At 48.0% G+C, this 27,400-nt stretch overlaps 2 protein-coding genes across 2 annotated transcripts; both read right to left on the bottom strand.

Annotated features, from left to right (window-relative positions):
* Positions 1–467: 467 nt before the first annotated feature.
* LOC146599533 (ras-related and estrogen-regulated growth inhibitor-like) lies at positions 468–3,836 on the bottom strand. The gene is made up of 4 exons (XM_085298431.1): positions 3,684–3,836; positions 2,111–2,167; positions 1,516–1,589; positions 468–1,309 (listed from the first exon to the last, which is right to left on the bottom strand). Exons 1-4 carry the CDS (start codon positions 3,778–3,780, stop codon positions 824–826), a joined length of 714 nt encoding a protein of 237 aa, XP_085154557.1. The 5' UTR covers positions 3,781–3,836; the 3' UTR covers positions 468–823.
* A 9,407-nt stretch (positions 3,837–13,243) lies between these two features.
* MRPL21 (mitochondrial ribosomal protein L21) lies at positions 13,244–26,877 on the bottom strand. Its single transcript, XM_085298429.1, has 6 exons — positions 26,855–26,877; positions 23,999–24,084; positions 20,879–21,042; positions 19,349–19,401; positions 14,184–14,287; positions 13,244–13,481 (listed from the first exon to the last, which is right to left on the bottom strand). Exons 3-6 carry the CDS (start codon positions 21,017–21,019, stop codon positions 13,417–13,419), a joined length of 363 nt encoding a protein of 120 aa, XP_085154555.1. The 5' UTR covers positions 21,020–21,042; positions 23,999–24,084; positions 26,855–26,877; the 3' UTR covers positions 13,244–13,416.
* Positions 26,878–27,400: the final 523 nt, after the last annotated feature.

Below are 27,400 nucleotides of genomic sequence, written 5' to 3'. Positions count from 1 at the left end.
CTTGAGGCACAGCACCAAAAGGGATTTGCCGCTCCAGGGCTTTGCTCGTAGCCCTGAGCCCTTCCTGGGGCCCTTGGGCAGAGCAAACTGCAGCCCTCCTTCTGCATCACCCCCCCACCCCAGGAAAAAATAACAAAAATAGATTAAATATCACTTTTAATAGTCCCCCTACCCCACCCCAGGGGCTGCAAACGGGACCCACGGGGGAGCCCACTGCCCTGCTGCCCTTTCCCTTTTAGCAATTAGCAACGGCACGCGGTGGGGGGCCCGCAGCGCCATGCCCGCTCCCGGCTTTCCCCCCGCCGCCGGGTTCGGCGCTGCTTTAAGGGCAGCCTCTGAGATCTGTGCGGCTGCTGCGCGTGGCTGCTGTGCGCGGCGACGGTGGCCGAACCCACAGCTGCCCCATGGCCCAAAAACAYCCGGGCACCTTCAGCCCAGGCAGGGAGAGCAACGTGTGCTGCCTTCGCTGCAGACGATATTGCATTTTATTTACAGTGGCATCCAAGGAGAGAGYGCTGGGGAGCTTGAAATGGTAATAAATGCTTTTTTTTTTTTCCAGAAAAGCCAGGGATTAACAGGCATTTGGGGTGAGCAGAGGGAGGAGAAAGAAGAGAAAGGAGGTGAGGACATGGTGCATCTTCCCAGCCAATCCACATTAAAAAAAAAATAAAATAAAATAAAAAAGACAGAAAACCCGCTCTGGGCCTGAAGAGGTCTCCAAAACACCCGTCGCAGCTGCCACGGACCTGGCCCGGCAAGCTCACCCTCAAGTGAGGGTGGCCAGGGGACGTGTCCCTCACTGCCGGCGCCTGCCTGGGGATGCTCACTCGGGRATGTAGTCCCTGAAGGAGTTGAAACTGAGGCTTCGGCCCGCTGACGTCAAGGTGGAGCTCGCTTGCATCTTGGGGATCTTCTCCATCAGCTTCGACGCGGTCCTCCTCTTAAAGGAGCCCGGGGAGAAATGCCCCTGTCTCATGAGCTCCTGGTAGAGGGCACCGAATACGGTCACCGTCTCCTCGTAGCTGTCACGAGTGGAGATCTCATAGAAAGGCAGCTTCAAGGCCTTGGCGAGGCTCTYGCCCTCCTCGGTGGAAACCATGCGGTCGTACTGCAAGTCCTTCTTGTTGGCCACGATGACGATGGGCGGCTGGTCACCAGCACTGCCRCGCTTGGGGCTGCCGTGGAGGTGGTTGATGAGGAAGCAGAGGCGCACCACCTCATCAAAGCTGCAGCGGTCCGTCACCGAGTACACAACGGCGAAGCCRTCGCCCCACTTGATCTTCTCCTCAATCTGTAGGGAGTCTTCCTCCTGGTGGGGCAGGAAAGCGGCAAACATTCACGCAAGGCACTGCAGCCATGCTGGAGGTGATGCTAGGAGACGTAAACCCAGAGCTGGTGTCTCCCGAGCATCCTTCCTCCAAGGCAAGCGCGCTCGGCTCAGCGTTTCRGACGCCACAGATCAATGGCAGCGGGACGCCAGGGCTTGCACCCCTCCCGGGGGGCTTCCCACCTCACCTGTCCTGCTGTGTCGAGGATCTCAAAGTGCACCATGTCCCCATCGATGACAGCCACGTGCCTGTAAATCATTTCTGGGGGGAGGGAACAGACACAAAAACGTTGAGTGAGAGGTGCTGCCAGCTTTGTTGCCAGCCACACCGGAGAAGCAGACTGCCACCCGCTGCAAACGCCTCTGACACTGCCATGTGTCCCCATTGCAAATATATAGACATATATATATATATATGTAAATAAAGACATGCATGACCAGCAACTGGCCATTTTTTGAAATGTTCCCGCAGTGACTCGGTTTCCAAAGAGCAAGTGCTCAAAAATTCCCGCAAAGCCAAACACCCCAGAAAAAGAAAAAAAAAAGAAAAAAGAAAAGGAAAAGCCGTAGCCACTGGTTCAGCGGCCCAGGCGCCTGCCTGCCCCACGAAAGCCTCCTCGTGCCAAACCGCGCGGGGCCGAGGAGGCGTGCTGCACTCGCTTGCACACTGCCCACGTCTCCGCCGCGGATTTCGCCTTAGCCAACTACCGGAAACGACGGAAAAGGGATGCTGAAGCCTCGGCAGCAGGAGCAAGAGCAAGGATAAAGAAGGGCTTTACCTACCTAGGGTTGGGTCATAGTCTCCGATGAACCTCCTGGTGATGAACCTCACAGTTAATGCTGGCAAAAACAAACAAAAAAAAAAAACAGAAAAAAAAAGCAAACAAAACAACAACAAAAGAAAACACAACAGAAGAAGCCAGTTAGGATCATCAACTTAAACGGCCGTGAGCTGGGGCCTGGGAAGAGCCTGGGAAAGGTGGCGGTGGCGGGCCGGGAGCCGGGCCAGCGTGATGGAGCAGGCAGCCATCGCGCTCGCACCGCTGCTGCTCACCTCCGGGCTCGCCGGAGATCTCCTAACGCTTGGCCAGTGGCTCCATCCGGAGGTGGCCTCCTGGATGCAACGCCGCCTGTGCGCGAAGCCGAGGGGGAACCAGCGGTGGCCAGTGGCGATCAAAACCTGGCTTGGGCGCACGGGGAGCTGCCGCTCGGAAGAGGCGCGTGCAGGCCGACGGGCGCAAGTGCGTCCGAGGGGCCACGTGAGGAAGTTTTTTCCCTCCGTCTGGCACACGAGTAGCCCTGCGGTGGGCTCTCACTGGGGACCCCCGAAGCGGCTAGGCTTCGGTCTGCGCCGCGCGGCGCCACGTTTGCGCCGCAGCATCGGCGGGGCCAGCACACCGGCTGGCAGCACCCGTCCGTCTTCGGTGAACGCTTTGTGGGCAGCGCTTCCCTCCCGCCATCACCCACCCGCCCGGAGCACGGCACGGTTCGTGCGGTCCTGGATCAGCCCCGGCTCGATGGCACCAGGCAGGAGCCGACGCCAGGCGAGGGCCGGATTTACGAGCCTCCGGCAGCCGGTTTACAGAGCCGGGTCGCGATCGCCAGCCCGCCGCGGGGCTGCGGCCCATGCTTGTCAGATCCAGCTGGTTGCACGGGGCGGTAGCAGTGCCGTGAGGGCAGCAACAGCCCGCCCCCCCCTCCCCAGGCCCCCACCACGAAGCTCCCTCGTGAGCTGCTTCCAGCCCGGCTGTTCCCCAGAGTCCAACTCTTTTTGCCAGCGACCGAACTCTTTCCTCTTCCAGACGCCTGGGTTTTGAGGGCTCTTTCCATTCGAAGCGGTGCCCAGACGGAGGCTCGCTTTCCCCTTCCGCCCCGGGGTCGCGGGAAGCCTTTGGCGGCCCTGGCGAGGCGGTGCGGCTGCGGAGGAGGCACCTTGCGCTTCCGGGCGCCTCGAGCGGCCCTGCCGGACGAAGCGCCGGCGCGCTGGGGGGCTTGGAGGGGGCAGTTTTGCCTCGGCTGAATTTGACCCGTCGGTCTCTTAGCCAGCCTGGGGCAGCCCTTATTTAGGCATCTTCCTTGCGATTTCAAGCATCGCAAGCTCCCGACCTCCAACCGGCAGCGCCGACGGGGGAGCGAGCTGCCGCCGAGCGAGCGGAGGACGGGCGATTTTTTTCCGCTCCTGCTGCCGAGGAGAGCTCCCCCGGCGAGCACGGAAAGGGATTCGCCGGCACCCGTCGGGAACGCAACTTCAGCCGTGCAAACCCGACAAACTCCAAGGAGCTGGCGAAGCCTCAAAGCCGCTTTCGCTCCCGCGTTGCCCCGGATCCGGCCCCCGCTGCCCCGGCGCCCTCCCTACCTGTCTTGCCCACGGCGCCCTGGCCGAGCACGACGAGGCGCAGGCTGCGCGCCGGGCTCAGGCTCACGGAGCGCCGCAGCGGCCGCGGGAAGCTCATGCCGGCGCCGGGGCAGCGGCGGCGGTGGCGGCTCAGCGCTCCGCCCCGCGGCGTCGGGCTGTGCCGCTGCCTTCTCCTCCTCCTCCTCCTCCTCCTCCTCCTCCTTGTTGCAGGGCCGCGGTGACACCCCCTTCCCCGCTCTGCTCCCACTCGGGGGGCTCCTCTAAAGCTGCCTTTGGGGCGGGTTCGCCCCTCTGAAGCTGGCAGGGGGCAAGCAAGGCCACGAAGACCTGCCCCCCCACCTCCAAAATACCCCCCCCCGAGATGTCCCGCCCGTGGCTCTTTCTGCCTCAAGGGGCAGCGTTGATAAATAGGCGCCGTTGACTTTGCCACCCGCCTTCYGCTCCCCGCAGCTCTTGCAGGCTGGGCCAGCGAGGTGAGGAGCGAAGCCTGGCCCCCCCGGCAAACCTGGGGGCTATGGTCCCCGGCGGCACCAAAGAGCCAAGATTTTGCCTCAGGCCTGCAGCCCAGCTTCGCGGTGCGCCTGGCAGAAGCCCCGGAGCAAGGGCTCGCGGGCATGAGCCTGGGCGTCCAGAGCAGCCGCCAGAGCAGGCGCACGCGGGCGATCACGGCCCGAACTCGCCCCGGCAAGAAGGGGAGGCGATGGGCGACATCTCGACTCCAGGACAYGCACATTGTGGAGCAGGTGTCCGGGTGACACGCGCAGAGGAGACCTGACTAAGGGAGTGCGTACGGGTCTGGCCTCTTTTCTTAAGGCTTTAGTCATCTCTCTGGCACGGGGGATCTCTTTGTCCRACAAATCTGGGTGACTTTGCTTGAAGCAGAGCACAGATCATCTGCGCCTGGACTGTATTCAAGGTAACATGAGACCTGGCCTATATTTATAGTCCATATCATGTGTCAAAAGTAAGCTGTGCTGGWGCCTACAGAAGACACTAGCACACAACCAGTAGGTCAAGTGGGTGTCTCACCTTCAACAGAGAAAAAGGACATCAAAGCATTGCTGCAGCCAACAGGACACCCATATCCATTAACACTAATGGGACAAAGCTCTAGCTAGAGAGGGGGATGGTCACACGGGTGCACCAAGGAGAAAAAAGCAAGCGGAAAAGGCAGAGAGGAGACGTTGAGAGCGGGTGACTCAGCCCTGAGCGCTGCTGGCCAAGCAGATAGGACCAAGCACCAAGCTGTTGAGCTCACAAGATTTCTTCAGTCCATTCCTTCCAAACCACTCCGCCCCCCTGCTCTGCAGTTTGGGAGCCCAAAACTGTTTGCATCTGCACTCTTCCACATATAGGCTTGCTCTTCCCATGGCAAGCGAGCCCTGTCCAGAAATTCATCTTGTTGACACGAGCTAGCATATGGCTCCCAGCATATCCTTCTGCACATCATTTGCTTGCAACGACCACACTCCTGCACTGTTTCTGCAAAGCTGATGAAAGACYTATTTCGTGCCTTCACTACATCTGGAGGCCAGAAGCAAATGACAGAAACTGTAATCCTCAGATTTGAGGACAAAAGCTCATTCCTAGCTGGGAGTTGGGAGGGTGGGGGTAAGCGTCAAGGAAAAAAAAGTCTCTGTTATGTTCCTCTCCTATTTTTAGCCTGACTTCCTACAGAAATGAGATGTCTGCTGGTCCATCTTAAACAATATTTTGAATACGTTGGCCAATTYCAGCTGCATCTGACTGCCCAAAGCTATGAATCTCTACCTGCCTTAACTGCAACTGTTTTTAAAAGGCGTGGATCTCTAGGGACATGGAAATTTCCCAAATAAATAAGCATGGCCCTCCCTGGTCCTCCAATACCGCGTCTCCATTGCCACGTAAGGTTAAGAAGTACAGCTAGGCACCTTTTGTAAATTAAGGCTGCTTAATTTTCCCCTTATCAAACCTAGTCTGCTGCCCATGGCCCTCATGGCTAAGGGAGCAGGGCTCGGTAGGCACTTGGGTTCCCCAGGCAAGTCCCATATATGTTTTGGCCCAGATTCATCCCAGCTTGTGGTAAATGCTTCCAGGAGCCACTGCACCCTTGGCAGCTGCATCAAATTTGCCTCTGCTTCTAGCAGGAGATGAGGATAAGTCAACTCCTACCTGTGCTGCCTCAGGTGAGTGGTCCAAAGAGCTGGGCAGGATGAAACTAGACCCTTATTCCTCCATCAATGCTACCATTAAACCAGGATTAAGTAACTGCCTTGTACCAGGCTGGTGCCCAGCAAGTTCTCTAGATCAGAGGCGCTAGTCTTTCTACAGACCCTTCCTCAGTGGATGAAACAACAGAAAAATGATTTAACAGCCACATTTTCCTTTTTAATATGGCTTTTCTCTCAGAAGTGCCCATGAAGCTGGTTCTCCATTTTGCTGAGAAGCTGCTGGTTCTTTGGCAAAGCTGGACAATGCTCATACCAGCTATAGGAGCATTGCTGGTACCTAAAATCCAGCAGAAAGCCTGCAAGAACATTTTCCCCTTCCAAAGCTTGTCCCTGACCTGGAGGCAGTGAGTTTGCATCAGCTGCATCACATTGCAGCAACATGTTTGGACCGAACACTGGGTTTGCCATGGCCTCAGTCTTCTGAGCAGTAGCAGATTTGTAGCTCCAGTTGCACCTCCACACTGTGGGTAGGATCAAAGCAAAGAAATAGTACTGAAGTCAGATGAAAAGGCAAGAGAGTTCAGTTGGGACAGAGGAGCTATCTGCCTCTAAAAAGAGAATGATAGCGTTGTTCTTAGTCACACATATTCAGAACCTCAAAAAACCAACCAACCAAACAAAAACAAAACCCATCCAAATTTAAATCCCTCTTGTTGAATTGGTCCCCTGAAAGGCTCGATACATTAAGCAGTGACATGGAAAAAACGATGCTGTGTCTATTTCTGCATCTTCTTCCGCTAGTATCAAGGAAAAGACAAGACTGACCTTTAAGGAAAATCTATATGGCTCTACTACTGTGTTGCACAAGTGATAAGGCCTAAGCTTGGATTCTGGCACTCTTTTAACAGGCTTTTTAGACTGCCTTCCAATGCAGCAAAGTTTTGGGAGCTGCTCAATGAGCTAGTGTGCTCTCCTTTGCCCATCCAGTTCCCCACTTTGGTTCATTTTGATCAGCTGTGACAGAACTAAGCATTCCAAAGACCTTACAGGTCTTTACAAGTTTCATGGGAATAGACTGAAGGTGGAGGAGACTCAGCAGGGAAGGCTGCAGAATGAGCTCAGCCCTATCAAACACAGGAGGAATCAGACAGAAGAAACATGGTAAATGTTCTCAGCATGGGGGAAAGCATCGTTCAGCTCTSGGGCTACCTTACACAAAGTCTATCAAGTTCAAGAAACATCCTTAAGGAATCAATCTGCTGTCTGTTAGGCCTTCAGTGACCTCTTCTGAACCTCTCAAGGCTCTTACTGGCAAATGCAAAGGCATACTGAGATGCTTGCCAGTGTGTCCGAGGACAGCCCTCACCAAACCAGCTCTACAGGGCACTCCTTCACATGCAGCACCACTCTCGCATCAGAGCCCAGAGAAGGTGGGGGAGATGTGACATTTCTGTTAAGCTGATCTGCTATACTTCTTCAGTGCAATGCCTTTCGTATTGAATATCAGCATTCAGTGGAGTCCACCTAAAATGTACTCTGGTTGTGGTAGGTGGTTAAGCCCAGCAAGGTACAGAGTGATCTTATGCTCACGGCTTCATGAGGAGAGCTGGTATCCGTAGCTAGCCCATGACAGAGCTTTGAAGGAGAAGTGTCTCTGGATAGCTTGCATCTGGCTTCCTTCCCTCCCTTCGCATTGCTATATAGTTTCACTTGCCTCCAGAAAGGCCTGGACTACAACTTGCGTAAATTTGTTTTTTGTCCTCTTGGAAGGAAGTCAAAAAAACCTAAGAGTGCTACAATTTGCACTGTTATACTCAGCTCCAATGCAGTGAAGTGCTGGCCTTGATAACCGCTAGATATAACCAAGTGCTGCAGAGAGGTAAAGTAGAAAGCATCTCTAAGAGCTCCGCACCGTTCAAAGCCATCTCCAGCAATCGGGCTGAATCAGGCCAGTGTGACCCTCTGATCTAGCACCAGCTGCTTGAGAGGACAACACAGGCAATACTCACATGAGCTAGCAAGGAATAAATATGTGTCCAGAGAAAATGTATGCCTCCTCATACTCAGGCATACTTCCTGTGTTTCAGTTTGTGCTCGTTGCCTCTTGTCCTGTCACATGGCACCACTGAAAAGAGTTCGGCCTCATCCCCTTGACACCCTCCCTTCTGGTACTTATACACGTTGATAAGATCCCCCCTCAGTCTTCTCTTCTCCAGGCTAAACAGGCCCAGCTCTCACAGCCGTTCCTCAGAGGGCAGRTGCTCCAGCCCTCTGATCATCTTYGTAGCCCTACGCTGGACTCTCTCCAGTACCTCCATGTCTCTCTTGTGCTGGGGAGCCCAGTATGGGACACAGGAATCCAGATGAGGCTTTCCCAGGGCTGAGTAGAAGGGCAGGATCACCTCYCTYGACCTGCTGGYAACAATCTTCCCAAGGCACCCCAGGATACCATTGGCCTTCCTGGCCACAAGGGCACATTGCTGGCTCATGGTCAACTTGTTGTCCAAACAACAACCTTACTTCTCTAGGAAAAGGTTGGCTCAGACCATGGTGTTAGAACTCTTTTGTGTGGCGGGAAGAAGCTGCATTCTCCTACATGTGCATTCAGCTGCAGTGACACATTTGCGTGGGACCTTTCCACTGGACTGCAATGGAAATAGGGCTTTATGATTTGCAGTCACTAAATAAATCACTTCTTCCCAGACAACAAAGCACCTGCAGCAGAGCCAGATGAAAATAGGTGGAGTAGATCTTGTCTTGTGTTGAAATATTTGTGGTCAGGCTATTCCATGCTTGCAGTTTTTTTCTAAAGAGACTGAGTTTGCATTGGGAAAGAGGCCAATTTCACCCATGAATCATGTCCCTGCACACACAAATCCAGCAGAAAGAAAAAGTTGTCCGAAAACAGACAAAGAACAAACTCACCTTGGGCTGTGGCCTCGGCTCACAGGATTCCCATCGTGCGGTCCAACCTAAATTCCTGCTGGATCATTGGCTATTTTGAGATCCAAACAAATTTGAACTTTGCTGCCTCTGAAAGAAAAACAATCTATGTGTTTATTTTCACTTTAAAGAGGAAAGTAAAAAAAAGTTTGTCCCTTTTTTCGCCATTAAATGGATTGAAGGCGCAGGAGCTAAAAGATCTAGGCAGAAAAAAAATAATTCTAAGCWGCCTTTAGCGCCTATGCCCTGTTTTCAAAAACGACTAAGGTGTTTCAAAGCTAAAACCAACATTTAGCTTCGTTTCCCAAGCCCCCACTAAAAGGGCCCAAACCCTGTGTTTACAACTCATGTAAGTATTACACTTGATACTCTCTCTTTAATGACTGTGTAAGTATTATTGTTATGGAGACAATATACTGTGCAGCAAGCTTCACTGCTAGCATGCATCTTGACAGTTAATGTAGGCTAGGGCCTTCAGAAAATGCTCTCCCAGAACATAACCAAAGCCACACCACCCTGTCAATAAACATATTTTTGGTTGCTACAGCAAAGACAGCGTGCAATTAAAAAAAGGGCTCTAACTTCAGGGAGTGATGGGCCAGCTCCTTTCTCAACCACTTCGCAGACTCATTCTCTGTTTCTACAGAAATCAAAAGCTGTCTTTGCTTCAGAGGAACAAATACGGCATTAGCAGCTCGGAGACGGATTTCAGTTGCATCTCCCCATGTTTTATAGATGGAAAGAGCTAAAGGAGATGAAAGACACCTATCCCGGATGCCTGCTCACGCCCAGGCTTGCTGGTTGCTGTTGGACTTCTCCATATAGGTTTTGCACTGACCCAGATCCAGCAGTGAAGCATTTCTTTTCTCTCCTCAGTAAAGGGGCTTATTTCTCTGGTCCCAAAATGGAGACAAAAACAAAAAAGAAAAATGAAAAAACCTCAACAGCACCCCCCCCCCCCCCGCATCTTTAGTGCAAAGAGGAATCAAACCAGCACAATTTCCTGGTGTTGTGTTCTGCCTGCTGCTGAATTCTGCCTGCTACAATGTATTTCGATGTGCAGCCAAAATGTGTCCGGATCACGCTGAGAAAATAAATCTGGCTCCACATACGAATTCTACAAGTTCAAAGACGCCTTGCAAAGCAGACAGGAACAAAAAAAAAAAAAAAAAAAAAAAAAAAAAAGTGGGGGGGGGGGAGAAAAAAAGAAATACCGAAGGGGCGTATTAACAGCATTGCCCTTCTACCCTGGAGGCCCAAACCTAGGAGCTTCTGAAGCTTCTTCGCCACTGCAACAGCATCAATGCCCGCAGTTTGTCACATGGCAGCGAACCCAAATGTTAAGCAGGGACAAACATCACAACTCAGTCGCTGAGTCCTTTTGCAGACCCTTGCGTCCCCGAAGAGGCATTTTTGTGCACTTCTGGCTTTCTGCAGAGGCTGGCCACGGGAACCAGTGCCCGCTAGCACTTAGCACATTTCTCGCACTTCATTACACCTCGCAAACAGCGGATGCTCACAACGGGGGGCCTTCCTGCCGTGAGAGATGGCTTTGGTTGCAAAGCTTATTTTAGATCGTGGAACAACTTGCCAAGGGAAGAAAGAGAAACCCCGTCACGTAGGTAATTTAAAACTTGTCCAGACAGAGCTGGGGAGACATGCTGTGGAAAGCTAGCCCATAGGATGGCCAGTGTGAGCTGTTTCCACTTCGCTTAGGATGCTCTCCTTCTTGCTGCCAGGCCACTAAACCCAAATATAAGCACCTCAAAGCTACAAGCTTTGCATCCAGYCATCTGTGGCCTTCATATCCCAGCATCCTCACTGAGACCTGAGTGGCACTAAGAAGAGACAAGAAGGTTGTGGTGGTTCTCCTCTAACCCCTGTGGCCACCTGCACTTCGGAGATGTCAGGCCGAGCGCCGCTCGCAAATTCCAGTCTGCTCTGACATACTACCTGACATGACATGTTGGTCTAACATAAATTTGTACCATGAATCAGTGCTTTAATCAAAAGCCTCTTCCGGTGACGAATTCCTGCTCTTGCTGAAACTACTCTGTGGGGCAAACATCAGCCTTACCACCTYTAGTGGGCAAGAAGACCGACAGGGGACTCCCACCCCGTAACGTGTAGAGCCAAAGGGAGATCACCAACTCCATGCCAGAGAACTGGTGACTTCTGCTTCCATTTTGGAATGGCAAATGGCTTTTTCTTTCACTTTGCCCAAAGCAAATGTCAAAAATAAACCCATTTTGCCTCCATCTAAATGCACCATTTCCATAAAACCTGAGTATTTTGCTCTGGTTGGACACTAGAAAAATTTCAAAACAAAAAACAGGACATCCTGATATGGTTGAATTTTCCCTTCCTGCATTCTCCCTCCCCCTAAAAATGCTGTGAAACCAGCCTAATTTCATATAGTATCACCTTTGGATGAGAATTATGTTTCCCAAGGGCTTTTTGGTGGTGGGACTAGTTTTAGCGATCAGCTCAAGATGTTTGATTTTTCTTTTTGGAAGTAACAGTGAGCTCTTTCTTCCAGCTTCTGAGCCTTGAAGTCCTTTTTGTTATCTTGCAGTGTTTCTCCAYGATCAACAAGGCTGACAAATTCCCCTTCCCTACTCCCCCTGCCACTGTGAAAGCCAAGACATCCGTTCGCTTTCTTAGCCCCAGCAGTCAGAGGCTTTAAGAAAYGCAAGGACTGTGAGATTTCCAGTAAAATTGCTTCAGTTGGCACCACTGCTTCCGCTGCAGGCTGCGAACAGACTGTAACGGGAAGGCAGTCACTGTGCTGGTCTGTGCCGGCATGCTCTTTATGCCAGCCGCTTGGCACTACATATTCCAACTATCGTTTCTGCTGGGATCTGTGGCCCAGAATACAGAGCTGGAGCCACCTTTGGTATGGGGGAAGGAGGTGGCAACACCAGTGGGAGAGGATCTTGGAGAAGATTCCCTCTCACTCCCTTTGAAAGAGCTCAGACAGGAAGATGCAGAATGCAACTACCAAAGTCAGTTGTAGAAAGGGCCCTTCTAGCCAGAACACACTAAAGTTGAACAGCTGCACGCTCCATCTTGGGTCTCACCAGAAAAGCTGAGGTCAGAGCTCTTAGTTCAGCATGGAGGTGGAGTCCTGTCGTCAGCCACTCAGCTGCRCCGTCGCAAGGTTTTGAGGCTGCATCCCCAAATGACTTGAGGAGCAGGTCTAACTTGACCTGAGTCATGGCACAGTTTCACAAACATCTGTCCTGACAGATGAGGGCATGGCAGAGGATGGAGTGTTTGTGCCAGGAGTTACCACAAAAAAAAAAAAAAAAAAGAAAAGAAAAAGAAGTCTTCTTCATACTCTAACTTGAGGTTGGCTTCACCTTTTTACACAGTAACTTCTAAAATCTTGTTGTTCAACTTCCCTGTAGTCAGTAAAAGAAAAAAAAAGCATCTCCCAAAGAAGGTTCATGACTGACCATCCTAAAGGGGGAGAGGCGAGTTATCCTCTGCAGACATCTATCGCTCTTCAGCAACTAGACAGCTGGCTTAACCCAAACCKAATCTTTCTCTAGCTGAAAAGTCAGGTGAGATGAAACACAGCCTGAACCTGTTAATAGCATCTAAAGTGATCTTCTGAACGTTTATACTGACTTGTGAAAGACCTAAAGGACAACACCCCAATACATGTTGTTCAATAAGTGACAGCGCAGTGACAGTGTCAACTCAAGGACAAAGTGGAGAGAGGAAAAATACTGAGACCTGGAAGTCAAATCATACTCAGCATATGAGGTATCAAGTCTGTGGAATAACTAGGAAATCACCTCTGAACCACTGACATCTGCATTATACACACACAGACAATTTATTACTGTGCAACAGACTGGCCTGGACAGGAYAATTTTTCAGCTGCATCTCTGCTTGCTAGCCTTTAACCATTTGCACCGCTTAGCATGATCTTGGACTTGGGACCTTGCAGTCAGTAATTTTCACTCCTCTCTTCAGCTCCACATTTGCTGTGAGCCATGCTGTACCGCAGGTTATTCCCTGAAGCCATACAATGCCAGACATTAACTTTAGGCAGAGCTGCAGAAATTTTGTCATGAGAGAAYGGTGAAAAAAAACAGTAACAAAAAACACACTTAGCACTCTTATGAAAACATTTCACCTGTCTATAGCTATGTCACTACAGTTCATGAAGAGCAATGAGTGTTTCCAGAGGGTAAATCAGCTCACCTAGAGTCACGTCTGCCTCTCTGCTAGCCTTGAGTGCACTCACAGTTCCAGCATAGGAAAAYTTGCAAGAACAGGAATTACTAAGCCCAGCAGCAAGACATTTCTAAGACACAGATGAAATCTGATTTCCTATAGCAGTTGGAAGCACCTAGAGAGGTGARGGGCTGTCGGCATGAAACAGCTTGTCAAGTAGCAGAGGATCCTGGGTTGTCTAAGGCTCCTAACAAATAAATACCATCAAGGCTGAAATAATAGTTTTAACAAAAATATTTATTTTYGCTTTTTGAAAAAAAGGAAAGTACCTATAGATTTCCATTTCAGACAATAACAGGAAGCCCAGAACTTTCCAATGACAACGCAGTTTTATTTCCATAATTGCCTCAAGCAACAATAAACCCTAAGCCACACAACACCCAATCAATCCATCACGACAAACAGGGGAAAATGTCTATGGTGTTTATCCGGAGGACGGTCTGTGGGTTCGTGATTACTGAAAAAGAATGAAAAGAGAGGAAAAAAAAATCAGATGACAGCACAGAACTGTTGTGTACCTTTTGAGAGGCTCCCGCTGGCAAAGCTGCACTAGTTTGAGGCATGCCAAGGCGTGACAGTTTCTAGGAGGGGGAGTGCTGACAGATGCTGCCATGTTGGCAGGACAGCCACATACCATTGATATGGCATGAGCAAGAGGTCCAGGCAGAGCTCCCATGGGAGTGTGGCAGATGGGTCAAGGTTTTAATGTCTGTCCTGCAAAAATCTGTAATGACCTTCCCCCATTTCGGTCATATCCGAGAAGGAGCAGTGATTCGTTAATCAAAAAGGCTGCTACAGGATACTGTTAAGGCTTTTTAATATCTGTGACTACATATATAATATCTGAGGCTTTGGAAGAACAACACTGCTTCACTGCCCTTTAAATCTCTCTCTCTTTTTTTAATTATTATTATTTTTTAATTCCAAAACGTTTTTTTGCAAAGATATCCAACCAAGGGTGCAGGACACAGGGAATTAAAGTCACTGTGCTCCAAATACCTTGGGTCATGCCTGGGGCGGTGGGCTGGCAAAAAGGTGTATCCTATGGGGTACCAGGGGCACAGCAAATGAATGTCCCTCCCCAGGTGCCATGATATGTCCATCTCCAGGACCCAGCAAAGGAGCAGGAGGGAGGGAAGCTCTATCCTTTTCAGCTTACTTCTCTTCCTTTGATAATTGTGTCTCTTCCAAAAGCGCATGTTGATTTTTGGCCATGACTCCGTCTTTTCAATCACRGTAGCCTCCACGCGAACAAGCTCTTTCCTTAAAAAGAAGTAAGAGTACCACCTTGTAATTCTTTATGCTCTGTCAATGGGCAGGTTTCTAGGGAAGAGCCACGCACAAGTAACATGTCCTGCCTTACAAAGCCCAGGTCAGCAGGAACTACTAAGTCACTGAGGAGAAGAGGGAAATCTGCTTGGTTGTTGGCTTCCCAGTACAAAACCAAAAGCCTCAAGGTGCTACGTGGATTGGCCACGTGATGTACTACTCTGCAGGGCAGTACTCCGCCATACCAGGGATAAGATCAGAAACAGTCAAGGACACTTGAGTAGTGGGAGCCTGCAGGAACTTGCGGGATTACAGTGAGATAAATTCCCCTGGCAAGAGTACATAGTTCTGTACTTTCTGCTGTGCTTATGGTAAAGTTAAACACAACCACAGGCCTTTTTCTTGTGCTCTACTGGTCAACACCCAAGTCCTTCCTCTTTATAAAAAGCATCACAGCCAGCTGCAACAAAATCTCACCTTACTCACCTAAATAGCCCCAGCAAAGGCTGTGTAAAGACAGCAGCTCTGGCCCACTGCTTTTARCAGGAAGCACAGCTAATCGGCTGCTAGAGCAAGTCACTTCTCCTCCCACATGCCTCTTCTGCCTCCCACTCTTGGTCTGCCCTGGGTGTTTACTCCAACTTGGAACAGAAGATGGGGCCTCGCTGAGGATTTCACGTACTGCTCTGTTCAAAGGGACCTCCCAGCAGCCAGGGGAGCTTAGGGACGAGGGYGAGACTACTCAAAGACTCAATTGCTTCTGGAATCTATTTCCACACGTGGAAGCTCTCAGCAAGTACAAATTCCCTCTTCCAGTCTCTTTCCACAAGGATGGGGCTGGAAAGAAGAATATTGTTTCCACCACACATGACTAAAGTCACAATTCTGTCCTCCCTACTCCCTACCAACACAGGCAAACACGCCTTGCACCTAATGTAGTTATTCTATGGCGCACAGGGAGAAATCATCCTACCAAAGTTAGAAAAAAGCTCTGCCATTTTTACCTGCCATCTAAAAAAACCTCAGAGCCGGAAAACAATGTGTTTTGAAGCCTGCACTGAAGGACAAGTTACCTGGCTGCGCAACAGCTCCTCTTGCAGAAACCTACTGCCTCCAGACACTGCCTCTGGAAAGTGTGGTTTTAATTAACAGCTRTAGTGAAGGAGGAAGAGACACTCTTTCATGTTGCATCACTGCAGAATACCATTAAAAGCTCATCAGCATGCTCAATTCTCTGCCGAGAGACATTTAAAGAACATTTTCTTGACAAACGACTCTGTCTGCACTTAAAAAGGCGGGTGAAGGGAAAGCCCAACTAGTCTAACTCTTCACCGAGGTCACTAAGAGGCCAAAGGCTTTGAGACATTTACCATCTCTATTAACATTCACCCTCTGGGGTGTAGTATATAATCAGAGATTGAATCCTGAAGGGAAGAGGGAAGGACAGCCAAGAGAACTGATACATCTGCATTTAGTGACTAGTCCAAAAGAAAATAGCCATGACATAATCTAGATGTTAGAGACCATTGGGTGACCCTGTCGTCTCAGCTAAGGGATGCGGTCCAGATTTGGCCCAAGGACAGGACCAAGAGCACTACTGAAATACACAGCATTGCAAAGCTTGGAAAGAAAACAGAAAATGAACTGCACTGCATGGGTTGGCTGTGTTTTACCACCATAATTAGGGAGCTAGAGACTTTCTGGGTCTAATTCCTGTCCACTGGAGGCAAAGGGAAAGCTAAACTCCCACTGACTTCTCTCAGGTTTGGATTGTAAAAGCATGYAAGAAGCTTGCTAACGGTGATCATGTGGGAAAGTTGAAAACCGGCCAGACCAGAGAAAGTGACTGGGTCACTGAAATCTATGTGTTGCTTTTAGGCGAGCCAGTGTTTGTAGTAGCAGAGCCAAATCCTCCTTGCTATAGCCCTCACTGCTAGGCCATGCTAACCTTCATAGGCCTTGGGTAGTATTCAGCCAAAGACAGAAGCATTGATACAGACAGATCTGTTGATAAGTGACCTCCCCCCATGTTGTTCGGAGATACTGACAGCCTTGCAACCAAATCTTCTGAAGTTTTCTTTTTTTCTTTTTTTTTTTTAAGATATTTTAGAGTATCAAGGTACTGGCTTCACTCTAAAAGTCAAAGCTCAGAGCTGGAGGCCCCAGTGCAAGGCTAAAGCAGAGCAGAAACCAATATGCTGTTCAAGCACATAGGAACAGAGAAGTGCTCAGCAAAATAGGATCTAAGATAGAATCTTTATTAAACTTTTAGGTGTGACTGAAGTGTCCACAAAACATTTCCCAGATGTCTGGATTATGTTATTGGCTGAGATGGACAGTCAGGTTTGTTGTTTTCGGTGGCAAAAAGTTTCATAAAAAAGCACCTCTATTATATTTTTGAAGGAGGTAAGAAGAATTCATACTGAATTCATAAGAATTCATACAATCTCACAGATGTAAATTAGAATGAAAGCTGTTGTTAAACAGTGAAAGCAATCCTTCATCCTCAAAGAATCAAAACTCTTAGAGGCAGCAACTTTGCCATCACTGACAAGCTCTCTTTCCTTGCAGAAGGCACCTGCATCACAGCCTTCTTTCTGGGAGGAGAACAGGTCTACAGCACGTTGTCAGGTACTTTCCAAATCTGAAACCACTGCAAGAATGGGCAGGTAGCCAGGAGAAAGGCTTGGGTCCTTTAAAGGAAAAATACCCCATCAGCTATGCTTTGTACCTTTACAAGCAAGCAAAACTATTTTGTCTCAGAGAGGAACTATTCCCCTCACTCAGGTCTAGAACACTTGAGGGCCTGAAATGCAAACCTGCCTGAGCTTATGCTTGCTTCTAAGGATAGCTTTAAAAGTGCACAGCAAGGTCCGCACTATACAGCTAAGCACAGTGTAACTGCATACCACTTGCTACTCTAGCACCAGCTGACCATCAGAGAGCAAGCTGCTTGAACAAAGACAAAACCCAACAAATCCCAGAGCAGAAGTCAGCCAGAAGTTCCCAGAATTGCCTTTGCCACGCAGATATGTTTTGCTGCTTTGCTGTTTTCTAAAGCTTTAAAGGAGTGTCATCTTGGGAGGTATCTGACTGCTAAAGAAAACTAAAACATGACCATCTGTCCAAAACAGGACAAGCTCCTACCCGCCCCCAAGTTTGAAAGGTGGGGAGGAGGGATACAGGGGGGTGCAGCTGTAATGAACTGTCCTACACAGATACTGGTGCAGGCATTCACTGATGTGTTTATTTTTGAAACAAGAACAACAAAAAACACAGAAAAGCCTTTGTTTGCATCCGAGCTCCTCTCTCTCTCTCCTCCAAAATGTTTGTGGTTTAGGCACAACTGGGACCTATGTGAAAGAATTACAGTTCATGTTGCCTCCAAAACACTGGGTTCTGCTCTCTTTTCCTCAGCTTGCATAGAAGAGCTGAGGGAGTTGGGCATGTGGGAGGTTTCCCTACAACTCTCAGAGAGAGGACAGCACCTCCCTACCACCTTTTCTTTCCCCTGCTCAGCCTCCTCCTCCTCCTCCTGATCCTCCTCTGCCAAAGTTACTGCAGTTCAAGCTAACACTGGCAGATGTGCAACTTGGTCTGCCTCAAACAACTGACAAGGCTTTTCATGAACTTAGAGTGCTTGCAGGGATCGAGCAGCAGTTTTTCTTCTTGTCCCAGAGTTCCTGGGTCACTGGGCATATGCCCAAGTCCAGCACGCAAACTGAGTTGCAAAGAACCATTTCAGAGGCACTATTTAACAGTGCCTAGCCAAGGATGGTGCTCCTAAACACATCCCTGTCTGCAGAATCTGGGCTTTTACTCAAGCTATTGCAAGATAGCAGTAAAATCAAATAATGATTTTCCCCTTCCTAACCTCTTCCAAAATGGAAAATCTGGCAATAACGCACAGGCTCCTGAGGATCTGCTATTCCAGATCTATTGACAGCACTGTTAGAAAAGCTGGCAAACCCCCAAATCCTGTGCAACGCAGGGATCTCAAGGCTGTTAGCCTTGAGCAGTGCCACTGAAGCCCTATTACGAACTATACAAATATTTTATGAATAACTCTTAAATCCAGATAACCTACTGGCAAAAAAAGAAACCAGCCAGAGGAAAAAACAACCTGAAACCACATGGTATTTCTACCATGAATCTATAAATCACCAGAAAATACTGAGATGTAAAAACTCTTCTTTATCTTATTGTCCTCTACCTCAGTTGCTGCAGTTCAATCCAACACTGCTAAACGCGAGGTTTAGCCTGGAACTGGGCAATAGCCATGGCTTCCAGACACTCAGCTCTCTCACAACCGACCTTACCTTGACTTGTATTTCACCACTAAAACCTATTGTTCTGGGGAAAACCACAGTTCATGACTTTGTTCAATAATACCTAGTCCACATACCATCTCTTTTGGTAAAGCAAAAGCTGAAGAACCAGGCGTATTGCTAGTTATTACAGCAAGTCCTACAGCATTAGAACTGAGCTGGTGCCAATGGGGTAAATTCTGCTCCTCAATTCTGTGATCACCGGAGTCACATGACTGCGAGGAAGGGAGAATTACAAACTCTAAGTAAGGATTAAGGCCTGTGGGGTTAGGATGTGGTCAAAAGGAAATGGGTTTAAAAAAAACCCCAAAAAACAAACAACAAACGCCCTCTCCCCCCAAACTCAGGGATGGGCAAGGATTTCTGGATTATTCTAAGATGACTATCACTGCAATTAGGGTTAGGGAGCAAAGATGTTGAAGAACAAGATTTACTGCCAATTTATGCAAAGGTCATGCAATGAGAAAAAGAACCATCCCAACAGAGGTGAATATCCTACAGTTACCTTAGGAACGGGCATTGCTGCTCTATCCTGACACTGGTAATGGCTGGAGTTAGAAGAGGCTTATGATTTATTGATGATTCTTTCAAAAGCCACAGATCTGGAAAAAGGTTAGCGCTAATAAATTCACAAGACTTCTCTTCAGCTAGGAGACTGCAGGAGCCCTGGAGCTACAATTAAGTGTAAGATTTGTCTTCAATATAATTCTTTTACAAGACATCTTACCCCAGGAGTGGCCTTCCAATCAGCGTGAAGTCATCAGCACCAACCAACAAAACCTACAGAAAGCAACTTAATCAGACACATCACCGGTTCATCATGCAGAAATGCAAGCAATATTGTCCAAATTCTACAGTCACCATAAAGGAGCCAGACTGCTTGAAAATAGGTCTTTACACAGTTCAAATGTCAAATTGTTGCTGGACAAGGATGGGGTGGGGGAAGGCAGCTAACAACCAAGAAACAGACTCATTAAATAGACACTCTCCCAGGAGAGTTTAACCTACTAAAGCATATTTTAGAAGTATCTTTCACACTGATCAGAACACACTGAACGTTTCTGTTCTGGGTCATCAAAAGTTGTAAAAACATGAAAAGCAATACATAGGAGAAGAAAAATATGACTTGCGTGAGATCTGAATGAATAGCAGCTCTTAAAATCATTGGATTTTTATAGCATTTGCAACATCTCCTCTAGTGAAACCCTTTGCTCATTTTTCTCCATGAGGCCCCAAGATGGGTAATAAATAAACGGATGTCTGGGGTGGATTCACTGCAGGGATTAGCTCTTTTGTTCAGGGCATTTCAGCCACCTGCCTATGTGTCGGACCAGGCAAGGTAATAAACAGGGTACCATCAGAAGTGGCAGCATTTCTTACAGTCTGCCTCCTTCCCACACTAATCATATGGCAACAGTTAAAAACAATACACATGCGGTCATTAAATGTTCTGACTTTTGCTTTAGACAGAAACTTGCCAGAGAAATCCCAATAGGATTATAATGACAGATTAAGCAAGTTTTTAAACCTTCTTTACCCTCATCTAGGTCTTTGCACTCCAAGCTGGCTGCTCTATACRATTCGCTCCCATTGCACCCAAGGATGCAGGGGACAGCTGAAAAACTGCCTCAAAACTGGACTTTAAAGCAACAGACAGGTAAAAAAACCTGCCATTCTATTTGGCTTAAAACAGCCAAAGATTAAGCCAGCAGAACCCCACTTCGGAGTCTTTCACTTAAGATTTGGAATAATGAGTCTGTACAAGTCCATGCTAGTTAACCAAGGCCAATGGTAAAGACATTGAATTGCATTCTGGCAATTACCCCCCAAACACACCATCCCTCTCCCTCTATGTGGCACACTCAGCCTGATAAGGATCTTGCAGAGTGATGAGTGGTGACAGTCCCTCTGGGGGTACTCTGAGTCTTTTGGGCGTTGTAGTCTCAAGGTAAACACCATCCTTAGGTGCCGTCTCTAAAAACAACAACTGTGGTTTTTTTAATTTTGGATGAAGTCAGTACAACAAATATCTGCCTCCTAATAGAGGAGTTCAGTGGAAATCACAGTAATACTATTGATAACAGGGTAACTGAAATTGGAACTAAAATAAAGTCAAGCAAATAGCTGGAGTAAGAATGGGAGATCCAACAGAAGCTCTCCAGGACTTTTCAAAAACTCGTTACCACAAGAAAGGTTTGCAGACAACTTGTTCTTGCCCCACACACAGTGTGGGGGCTGTGAAACCAAGGCATATTACCTTTTCCATCCGGATTCGGTCCCCACATTCAGCCTCCAGCACGTTGTCCATCATAATCAAATCTTCGCTGGTTATTTTCCACTGCTTGCTGGCAAAGTGAACCACAGCAAAGAGCCGCCCATACTGCCCGGCTGCRATCATCTCGTTCACCTTTTGAACCACCTCTGTTGGTAAACAACAGGAAGGSATTCGGGGGGTGGAGGGAAAGAAGGAAACAGCAAGGTGTGAAAAGCTGTTCAAGACTAATTCAGCCACACTGTTCTCCTACAAAAATTGGTATCATCTTRGAATCCTTGAGCAAAACTCAAGGACTATGTTGTTTCCTATACACAGAGCGAGTCTCCTTTCCCGTAAACGTATTTGGATACTAGYTGCTGGCAAAGCCAGCTCTGGATATTTTGTAAGATACCCAGAAACATCAGAAAGAGTTCTGTGAAGTATACAGAAATAAGGGCTCTGGCATGTTAATAAACTCTAGTCTGCGAATTTGTACCTGTAGCACAGTCAAGAGAGATCTTTCCTTTATTTCTTTCCAGAAGAGCTCTTCCTATATGTGCACAAACATAGAGCTGGTGCCAAAGGCAGTACAAATCCCTGGGAAGAGGCGCTGCGCATGCATAAAACTCAGCTTTCTGTGGTCAGTTTTCTGTGCAGTCAGGCCAAAACCAGTCTTTACAGGAACAGAGGAAGGTTTGGCTTAATGAGTGCCATTCCCCTGCCAAATTGCAGTTTTCCACCCCCTTGAGTTGTTCAGAAAAAGAGCAACTTTTCTATAACTGGAAAAGTAGATTTTCTTCACTGTCCTCAAAAGCAGCTGAATCATTTTTTTTTTTCTTGGAATGTAAACAAAATCCAATATTCATTTGGGACAGACAAGAATTTAACAATTGGTCAAATCAAACCCAGCCCTTGAAGGAACATCTCAAAAGTGTCCAACTTTCATCCCAACAGACGCAAACTATTGAAGGTTAAAAACAACTGAAAACCAAGGGTTAGAATGGAAACTACTTTGCAACATGGCAGTCACTCCAGTTCCCACTACAGTGAAAAGCAGAGCTTCTGTGTTGTTGGAATTGCCAAAGAGGAAGAAAAGATAACTGGGTGCTCTTCTTTGACACAGAGTGGTCCACCACAAAAAGTCCAGAGAAAAACTACAATCTCCTTCTCGTTGTTATGCCCTCAACTATTCAACAGGATACAATAAAAAAAAATTTCTTCTAGCTCTAAAGCACTGGTGCATTGTATCAGTAGCCTGGTGGTAACATTTTAAAATGACATGCCAATCAGCACTCGGGGTGCATAATGCTCATAGCTCCCACTAAAGACAGTGGGATTTGTGGGTATTTCAGATATGAAATTCAAGCTTAGTGGTCTACTCATACAGCCACATACGAAAATGCTGGCTTACAATTTTCTCTGAGCCAGAAATATGCAGAGTCATGCTCTAACAAGGGTTATTTCCTTGTCAAATTTCAGTTGTCCACCCATAGGACTTTCTGATCCTTCTGTAACAGAAGGAAAGTTATTTTATTTCATTGTACCTAGGATATAAAATTGTTGGTAACTCTTGCAAATATCCTGAGTGACAGGACACATCAACTGATATTATCATTTGATTGTTAGTATGGCTTGTATCTTGTATCTTGCTTGTAGAGCAAACGTAGCAAAAATATTTATGGCTGTTTCTATGGCCATCAGGAGAATATAATGCAGAATTCAAAATACTCTAGATGGTGTGACTTTAAGAGAGCCACAGCTTTGGTTTGGATATGCACAGTCAGCACATAATGACGCAAGCTCATGAACAGCAGAGGGTTACAAGGCATGGAAATCACAATGGCCCAAAGATCTTGCGTCAATCAGTCACAGGAATGCAGAATCTTGTTCATCGGAGGGATCAGCAAATCAAACCGAGCACTTTATGGTTCACTGGGTCAAAGATGCTCTGGAACAGGAAACTCATTCATCACTTGAGCAACCCCAAAAGCACAGAGGGGACAAAAAGCAGGATGAAAACCAGCCAGAGAGGAGACCTGGAGACGCTCTACAGAGCGCATCATTCACACAGTTACTAACACACTTCAGCTACACGACAGGAGAGTATCTGCAAAAGGCTGGACACAATTTAGCTCTGCTCCTCTCACTGTTCCTTGCATGAGAACTTCTCTCCTTCACTTCCTGGGTCTCTTGGCTATCTATGGCTGGGAAGCTTTTCTGAGATGTCCCAGAGGCTAATGCAAGGAGACAGTGAGACAGCCTGTTAATAAACATAGGAGGTAGTTCCCTGCACGAAGCAGACAGAACTGCCAATTGCTACTCCCACAGCAACTGTAAAATAAAGTCACCCACTGGAGCTCATTACTGCCTGCTTCCAAGAAACATCCTGTATCTGCATCACCTTCCCCACTACTATCCCTAGCATGGTCTGGATGACAATGGCCCCATTGGGCAATATGAGACTGGACACGTTCAGCTTCTCTGCATTTGATTTTCACACCTTCATCTGCCAGGGAAAACTGTCTGGTAACAAATGGAAGTTTGGAACAAATGGAACATATTTTGATCAGGTTAAGCAATGCGAACAATTGCCAAACAGCTATGTGCACTTCACTTGCTGACACCTGTACGGTCCATGAGCTCCTCAGGTTGCGTTCAACTGTCCTGCTGATTAGGGGGTGGGGATAAGATGACATTCGCTAGCAATGTGTCACACTTCCCACCTGCTTGTTGCCATATGTCACACCTCTGTAGCTCTGTGGTGTGCCCCTCATTCAACTGCCTCTGCTGGCTGTAGCATTTTGGTTTACATGTAAAACCAATATGGCTTCCTCCTAGCCAAAAGACACATTTTGTTGCTTAAGTCACAATGTATCACATCAGGCAAGAATCCCCTGGGAGTGTTACAACCTGGAAAGCTGTCACAAACTACAGAGACATCACATTCTACCCAAATCTCCAATACCAGCATGAATCCAGTGACACCAAAGCACATCAGAAATGAGACAAAAATGCAAAGAACAAACACTAGCTTCAATCACTGAAGACACCGATTTACACTCATTCAGGCCACCAAGGATAATACTGGACTACGAGGCTTCATTTGGAGACTTGAGACCTTACCTGCATGATAGGCTGCTTCTTCTACTGGATCTGGCAGTTTCACTTCAGGCCATGGTGGTGAGGATAGAGATGTTTTGGCAACAAGTCTGTAAACAATAAGGTAAGATTCACTGGTAACAAACAGATATTGTGAAGACATACAAAACACAGAGTAGAGAAGGTAGAAGCTGGAGACAAGTAGAGTGGAGACAAGCTTGAGTGCTTTACCACTGTGGGAGTAGAAGTTGTACAGGAGATTTAATGGTTTGGATGCATGAAAGATTCAACCCAAAACCTGGTCAGGTCAGAAACCAACTTCCCACAGACCTCATTTGACTTTGCAGCAGCTCATCAGCAAGGTGAGGTAATAATGTCAGGTGAGGTCTGGATGACAGACCAGGATACCTGACATACCTTCCCTAGGATTCCAGGAGAGGATGCTGGATACTGCAAAGTCCCCAGGCCTTCTTCCCAAAACCTGGCAAAGGCCCTCCAGTGGCACAGGAAACACTGCATGAGTGACAAATCTGCAGTCTATTTCAAAAGGCTGTTTGAGCACATGCGGAAAATGCTTGCTCTCATTTCTGASCTAAATCTGCAAATGCGCTACCAAAACAGATACAGTTGCTTCTCCCAGTGCTTAATGTCACCTAGGTCCACTAGGAATTGCAACAAGCTTTAAGAAAAAGACTGTATTTTAGAGAAGAGGTTCTTGGTAAGGTTTTCAGGTATATTTACTAGTTATCCCCACCACGGTTGAGAGGCTGACCACATGAATGCTCCTCAGTCAACTTCAGCACAAAGCCCTGGATTTATTGAAGAGAGGGAAGCATCTGGGAGGAGGCATGCCTTTGATGGGGAAGAAGTGCTAATAAGCACTCTTACATCAGCCTCAAGGGCTACACATGAAAGAGTCACATATATCCTTCCTTTTCCTATCCCTTTACTTTTAAAGATCTTTACTGTTAAATAGACAGTTTAGAGAGGGTCTTGAGACCACAGCTATTTTCTTTACAGCAGAGTATGAAGCCGCTCATCCTTTGTCACTTACAGCTGTGTTCCCTGAATGGCAATATCAACAACTTCTGCCACCCCTCCCTCTGCACAATTCAGCATTTAATACAAGAAATATTCATCCCCAAAGCCTCTTCTGTGCCATTACCATGCCTGTCTCCAGACAACAATACCATATTGGAGAGGGACTGGAGGAGGGCTCTAGCAGAGCTTGTTTGACCCATGACTATCTTAGTTCTGGTGGACGACAAAAGGGAGTGGGAGCTTGCATGATCTCACACCCAACCAATCAGGCTAGTACAAAAGTTCCTCATAACGACTGACTTCACTAATGCACCAACATATTCACAAGATGCATATTCAATCCTAAACCTTCCTTAATGGTATCATCTTCCAGCTGTGAAGCAAAATCCCTGTAAGCTCTTTTCAAAACTCAGCAACTGTACCACAAAAGTCTCYCTGTTTTAAGACTTCACATCCACCCCTGATGATCCTCCCGGGGACCAGCCCAGCACTGTTTTGGGCTGCCACTAAACACCACAAATGGGTTGCTTTGGAATCATTCAGCACTGACATGCTCACAGATCAAATTGGCCCAGCACCTGAATAACAACTTCTGTGCTGAAGAGCTCTTACTTGCAGTCTGTTCTACTTTCTACACTCAGATGCTGCTCTCTTACCACCTGGAAATGGTACATGGCTAACACAGTGATACCTTCAGTTTAGTGAATAATCTGGGGGTTTGAAGGCCAACGGGCCAAATTACAGACAGAGAAGACTGAAAACTGCCAGAGGCATTGCAGCCAGCAGCCAACAATACCTTCTCATTAGCTGTCATGGTGGATTCTTTCTGCTTTTCTCAAGACTGTCACTGGAAGGGACCCTCTGCCTCAATACTGAACAAATTCCTTACTGCCTCAAGCTCTGTATGATCAGAATTGCAGGTATTCGCAGGCCTATGCTGGCTTTCTGACAGCAGCATAGACAGCACTAAATCATAAGAACTCTGCTTAAACAGCAGGGCTGAACAACAATTAAGTCCACTCAAGTGTGCCACAGGGTGTTAATCCAAAAACGAAGCACTATGTGAAACTCAGTGTGAGGCTGAGTGGAAAAAAGGCAAATGGAGCTTTGCAGTAACAGGCATTTTTTCCAAGATCTCTAGGACAAGCAGCAACAACAGGGAGGACCAGAGGCAGCTGTTTACATCCCTGTCTTAACAGTCAGTTACAAAACCTAGTGATTTGTTCCCAAAGCGACACAGTAGAGAAAAGCACCACCCTAACCAGGACAGCACTTTAAACATGCAAGTGTCTTCCCCAGAACACAGATACACATTTCGGGAGGGCAGGGAAGGGAGGCACAAGGCACATATTACAGGCTTTAGAGAAATCCCAAGAATAGATGCAAAATGCCTTAATGTAGTAAGAGACGCAACTGAAATGCATCAGATGATGAACTGATCTAATCTGACAAATGAGTTAATGAAACGATCATAGCTCCCTATTAAGCAAGAAAAAATGATGGAAGTATAATCTTAGATTTAGTCAAGCAAAGGGAGATTCAGGTTGGCTCTAGAGGAGACGGCCAAAGGTACTGATTTCTGACATTTGAAGAGAAAGGTACTGCTCAATAACTGCTGTCTCTACCATGATGGGATTTCTTGTGGGCTAAGATCTACAGTTTTGATAAATAACAGTGCAAACTGCATAAAACCTTCAGGAGGAAGCAGGAGACTCTAATGAAAGAAGGCAGAATTAATACAACAGCAGATGCGCTTCATCAGTTTACTCAGTAATGCCCAGAGACACCTCTTAAAGAGTTTTGATTTTACAGAAACTCAAAGCAATCACCAGCAAATACCTATCTGCAAGCACCAGGGCTTTGTGGGTGTGTTGTAGGGCTGCGCAATGATGCTGGGGGCTGTGTCACAGGGGAAGAGACGCGAGGTATGAAACCCCTTCCCCACTGCCCACCGGGAGAACAGGAACGCGTCTTGTCCCTCCTGGGTGCTGCACGCCGGCACTGCCCCTTCCCGCGCTGTCCCCCTCCGGTTCAACCGCGCGGCGGCACGGCCTGCGACCCGATCCAGGCGCCTCCGGGCTGGGCCCCGACGGCGGAAAGGGAACACAGACGCAACCCAGCAGCCCTCAAAGCGCTGAAACCAATGAAGGCTGAAGTCTCCCAGCCRGCGGATCAAAACGGCTCGTTTGTCTGGAGCTCCGACAGCGGTGCGAGCTCGGAGACGCAGCACGGGCTAAGCCCTGCTGCGGCCCTTCGCTCAGCCTCACCGCCCGCCTAACTAACGCCTCTACGCTCCGCCGCTTAATTTAAGCGGCCGCCAAGGCCTAAGGCCTGCGGGGGCCCTTGGGGCAGGCGCGACTGGCGGCAGGCACAGCCTAAAACGCC

This window comes from Rhea americana, unplaced genomic scaffold, assembly GCF_003343005.1.
Source record: "Rhea americana isolate MKP2758 unplaced genomic scaffold, rheAme1 scaffold_139, whole genome shotgun sequence".
NCBI classification, from domain to species: domain Eukaryota; kingdom Metazoa; phylum Chordata; class Aves; order Rheiformes; family Rheidae; genus Rhea; species Rhea americana.
The sequence above is the reverse complement of the archived record's forward strand: the minus strand, read 5'-3'. Positions and strand labels throughout refer to the sequence as shown.